The sequence below is a fragment of the Mus pahari genome, chromosome 23 (assembly GCF_900095145.1).
Source record: "Mus pahari chromosome 23, PAHARI_EIJ_v1.1, whole genome shotgun sequence".
In the NCBI taxonomy this organism is placed as follows: domain Eukaryota; kingdom Metazoa; phylum Chordata; class Mammalia; order Rodentia; family Muridae; genus Mus; species Mus pahari.
This window is the reverse complement of record NC_034612.1, coordinates 24,144,706-24,149,999: the sequence shown is the minus strand read 5'-3', so window position 1 is coordinate 24,149,999 and position 5,294 is coordinate 24,144,706. Positions and strand designations below refer to the sequence as shown.

General features: G+C 44.8%; 1 protein-coding gene across 2 annotated transcripts in view; it reads left to right on the top strand.

Moving 5' to 3' along the window:
* Positions 1 to 5,294, top strand: part of Caln1 (calneuron 1) — a 434,985-nt gene that overhangs the window by 204,586 nt on the left and 225,105 nt on the right. For both annotated transcript variants that reach the window (XM_029533922.1, XM_021186856.2), the window contains exon 3: positions 1,000 to 1,143. In XM_029533922.1, the coding sequence (XP_029389782.1) occupies positions 1,000 to 1,143 (144 nt within the window). The remainder of the gene's footprint in view (positions 1 to 999; positions 1,144 to 5,294) is intronic.

Genomic DNA, 5,294 nt, shown 5'->3' with positions numbered 1-5,294 from the left:
AGAGAGAGAGAGAGAGGAGAGAGAGAGAGAGAGATCCTGCCATGCAGAATGAGCCTTAATGCTAGGAGAACCAAGTTCTTTTCCAGCCTAGGGAGAAAGTGATTAAAGTTCTTTCGAACCTCTTTGACATTCCTGTTGAGCTGTGGCTGTTTATAGTCATAAAACAACTGCACATCAGAGGGATGAAACAGAAACAGCAGGATGCGCACCTCCTGCCCTCTGGGGTTATTAAACACTGCATGTCTCCAACAGCAGCAGGGGGACTCTCACACACTTCCCCTGACCCCTTCCTTTCTGCAAAGCTCACACAGTCTCCCCCTTCAGCAGTGGTTATCTGCTGGGATCCCTGCCTGCCTGTGCCTACTGCAGTGTGCACACACGGGGAGACACCCGCCTCGTTTTTTCTTTTTCTCTCCCATTCCCTCTCTCCCTCCTTTCTTTTCCTGACCATTTTTCTCTTCCCCTCTCTTCCTTTTCTTGTTTTATTTTATAATTATTTTTGTGTGTGTACATGTGAATGTGGGTACACACATTTACATATCACATCTGACTTTCTTTCTGACTTCTCCACTTTATCTCTTTGTCGATTTATTTGTTTGTCTATTTATTATTTGTTTACTATTTTGAGACAGGGTTGCGTATAGCTTAGCCTCGTCTCTACCTGGCTGTGTACACCAGGCTATCCTTGAACTTCTTATCCTCCTGCCTCCACCTTCCTTCTGAGGGCTAGGATTGCAACCCAGCATCACCATGCCTGGTTTATGCAGTGCTGGGGATGGAACCTCATGGCTTCATGCATACTATGCCAGCACTCCTCCAAGTGATCCCCATAGCTACACTTTCTTTCTCAAATTGTTTCATAGTGTGTGTTTAGTCACAGCAACAAGAAGAGCCCCGAGCTTCCTCCTGGTACAGCTAGAAGCGACCTTTTAGTCATCCATGGTTTGAATGCAAGGAAGCAGCCATGTGACCTGTGGACTCTCTGCTTTTTACTTGCAGAAATCCGAGAAGCCTTCCGTGTTCTGGACAGAGATGGCAACGGCTTCATCTCCAAGCAGGAGCTGGGCATGGCCATGCGCTCCTTGGGGTACATGCCGAGCGAAGTGGAGCTGGCTATCATTATGCAGCGCCTGGACATGGACGGTGAGCCCTGCTTAGCACTGCCAGGCTGTGCCTCCCCGCCGCCTTCACTGGGCCTGGGATTCATCTCACACTCGGAGCCCAGTCTCGGTTTACATGTTAGGAATAGAGACTTGAACTGGACCTGGGTTTGCTCAACAGGACTGTGTGAGCTGCAGAGGCCAGCAGGGATGGTTTGGGGACGGTTATGGGAACGGATGAAGCCAATTTGGTTGGTGGAGCAGCTCGACCCCCTTTTCCTTTCCCTTCCCTTCCATTTTATTTTATTTATTTTCCCATTTTTCCAGGGCTGGAGAGCACAGTGGTTAAGAACCCAAACCCTTCTGCTCAGATTCGGCTTAGAGCACTCATGTGGGGTGATTCACAACCATCTCTAAGCCCTGATCTAGGGGTAATCTGACATCTCTGACCTCTGTAGAAACGATATCGGTGTGTACACATCCACACACACGTGCACGCACATACACGGAAATTTACAAATAGTATACATCTTATTTTTAAAATTTCATGCACATGTGGTGTGCATGCATGCATAGGTTGGTTCTGTGTAATGTGTTTGCATGTGTGTGGAGGCTTCGGGTTGACGTTTGGAATCGTCTTCAATGACTCTTCTATCTTGTTCACTGAATCAAAACCTGAGCTCCTAATATACCTACCTTAGCTAGCCACTTACAGTGGGAATCTCATCTCTGTCTTCTGAGTCTACGATTACAGGCCACAACACCCACACATATTTTATGTGGGTTCTGGGGATTTAAACTCTGCTCATCAGGCTTGGGGGGGGGCAAGCACTTAACCACTGTGCCACCTCTCTGGCCTCTACCTCCCATTTTAAAAGTAGCTTGTGTGTTTGTATGCATGTATATGTGGGCTTACGTATATGAATAGGTGAGCACATCTGAGCATGTACGTGTAGAAGTCAGAGGGTCAGAGGTCAATCTTGAGTCTTGTCCTTTAGACTCCACCCACCTTTAGTTCTTGAAAAAGGGTCTTTAATTCGGGACTCAGCATTCACCCACTGTCGACCACTCTCTATGGGATCTTCTTATCTTCTTATCACTCCTTCTATGCCTGCAGCTTTCATTTTTTTAAGGCTTTCATTGTGGTGATCTGTATTCTGGTCCTCATTGTTGCAAGGCAAGCACTTTATTAACCAAACTGTCTCACAGTCACCAAAACACAGCTGTGTCCCTGGAACCTAGCTTTTACCACGACTTGCAGGGAGCAAAGCTGGCAGGAGACTGTCCTTTCTACTGTCCAGCACTCACTACTGCTTATATAATATTGGGGAGGTGCCTTGTAAATCTTATGAGATTCAGGAACTTCCTGTGACTTGTACATTTTCTTTACTTCCTGGGTCTTAAGAGCCTTCCTCCAGAATGAAGTATTTTAGTTAGAAGGGAATAGCTACAGAACAGTATAGTAAACCAAATAAGATAATAACTATCACAGCCAGGCCTGTCGCTATAGGTCTGTCATCCCATCTATTTGGAAGTTAAGGTAAGATGACTGCAGAATCACAGCCTGCCTTGTGGAATAGCAAGCTGTCCTGCTGTGATGCTTCAAATGAGAAATGTTCCTCATAGGCTCATGTATTTAAACACTTGCTTTCCAGTAGGTGGTGCTGTCTGGAGAAATTATGGTCCCTTTAGGAGGTAGAGCCTTGTGGGAAGAAGTACATCGCTAGGGACCAGCTTTGAAAGTTCATAGTCTTGCCCCATTTCCATTTCACTCTGCTTCATGTTTTTGCAGTTTAAGATGTAATCCATCAGCTTCCTGCTCCCGTACTATGCCTATCTGCTGTCATATCTTCCCACCACAGTAGGCTCTTATCCCTTTACACCATAAACCAAAACAAATTCTTTCATAGGTCACTTTTGTTCATAGTGTTTTATCACAGCAACTAATACACCTGACTTCATGTCCCTTTTTTTGGGGTCCTTCCCTGACTTTCCGAAGTGACAGACCTTGCCGTGGTACTGGAAGATGAAATCAACCTTTTGCTTTTGGTCAGAGGGGTTTGTTTTTGTTTTTAATCACAGCTACATAAAGGAAACCAGAACAATCTGGTAAGGGACTACTTGTTTGGTCTATATGCTATTTTTCAGTTTAGCTTTCTCCTGTGTCCCTGCAAGATGAGTTAGGGAGGACAGTGACAATGGAGACCATATGGTGAAGGAAGTGCAGCTGTGGATGGTGAGTTTTTTTTTTTTTTTTTTCCTTCACTTCAGTGCAGAGCTGCTCTATCAGGGGCATGCATTGTCTGAGCAGTCTCTGATGGATGGTGACTCACTGTGTCGCCGCAGGCCTGATGCGACTGCGCTTTCTATTGTAGTGAGAGTTCTGAAGTGCCAAGGCAAAGTGCCTACAGCAAAACCTCTCTCCCATTGGCTCCCATCCTCATTTCAGAGGGAGCACTGAAGGACAGTTCCCTACTTAAAACTTTAATTTAATTTAATTTAATTTTTTTTTCCCTGGAGACAGGGTCTCACCTCGTATCCCTGGTGGGCTTCAAGCTCATGGTGACTGTCATGCCTCAGCCCCCTGAGGCTGGGGATACAGAGGACACAGCAACAAAGCTGCCTTTATAAAAATGTTTGGAAAAATACCATTGTTTATGGATCTAAGAAGGCGTTGTTGATTTTAAATTTAAAACTTCTTGAGGCTAGAAAGATGGCTCGCTGGTAAGAATGCTGCCTGTTCTTGCAGAGGACCTGAGTTTGGTTCCCAACACCACGCTGTGCAGCTCATGACCACCTATAACTCATGTGCACATATCCACATATAAAAGGGCATGAAGTGGCTGGTCATGTTGTTGTATCCACAGGCAGGAAGCAGAGAGTTGGATGCTGGTGCTCAGCTCACTGTCTCATTTTTATTGATTGATTGATTGATTGATTGATTGATTGATTTTTCAGTTCAGGACCCCATCTACATTTTGGTCATGTCTTCCTCTTAGACATGCCCAGCAGTGCATCTCCTAGATGATTCTAGGTTAGCTGTTTTTTTTTTTTTTTTCAGCCTGTACGTCATGACCCCTTTGGATCAGTTTGTAACAATGAAAATATATCCTGCATATCAGATATTTGCATTATGATTCATGGCAGTAGTAAAATGACAGTTAGGAAGTCGCGACAAAAATCATGTTATGGTTGTGGGGTCACCACCACACGAGAAGCTGTATTAAAGGGTCACAGCATTGGGAAGGCTGAGAGCCACTGCTCTAGATTCTATAAAGTTGATAACCTAGATTAACCATCACACAAAAGGGGCTGACACTGCATGAAGTGCTAGACTCCAGCCCAGGGAGAGTTTTCATGATACTGAAGATCCCATCGGGTTGCATAAGTGTTGGAGCCCCATAGGACCTTATGTGGGGACGTTCTTCAAGGAACACAGGAAGACAAGCTCAGACATTTGCTCCATCTGCTGTATAAGAGATTCTTGACTTCTACCAATTTACTTGCAATTTATCACAATCATATGAGTTCTCCTGGCAGAACACTGTGACAAATAATTAGAGAGTTTCCCTCAGTTCATTTAAACAAAGACAATTTGCTAGGTATTTCACAGAGACTGAGCAGGTAAAAATGCTTTTGATTTGATTTGACTTAATTCTGAGCTCTAGTACTTTTGGAGACGGAGTCTTCCTCTGAACCTCTGGCTATTCTGAAACTCCCTCCGTAGCCCAGGCTGTTCAAGAACTTGGAATCTTTGTATTAGTCTCTCAAGTGTGTGCCATCATGCCCAGCCTATACTGATTTACTTTTAAAAGTTGACTTCATTCTTATGTATGTAAATATGTGTGCCTGTGCGTGTGTGTGTGTGTATGCTGATGCCCCTAAAGGTCAGAAGAGAGTTCTAGTTGGCTGCAAACCACCATTTGGGTGCTGGAAACTGAGCTCCAGGTCCTCTACACAAGGAACACATTCTCTTAACCACCAAGCCATCTTTCCAGCCCCTTCTTTACTTTATTATTACTTTAATGGAGTGTTTTATTTATTCTTTGACAATTTCATACATGCAAACAATACATCTTGATTATATACACCCGGCCTACTCCCTCCCATTTTCCCCAGATAGTCCCATTAGTCACCCTCCTCCCATCATGTCCTTCCTCCTCCTCCTCCTCCTCCTCCTCCTCCTCCTCCTCC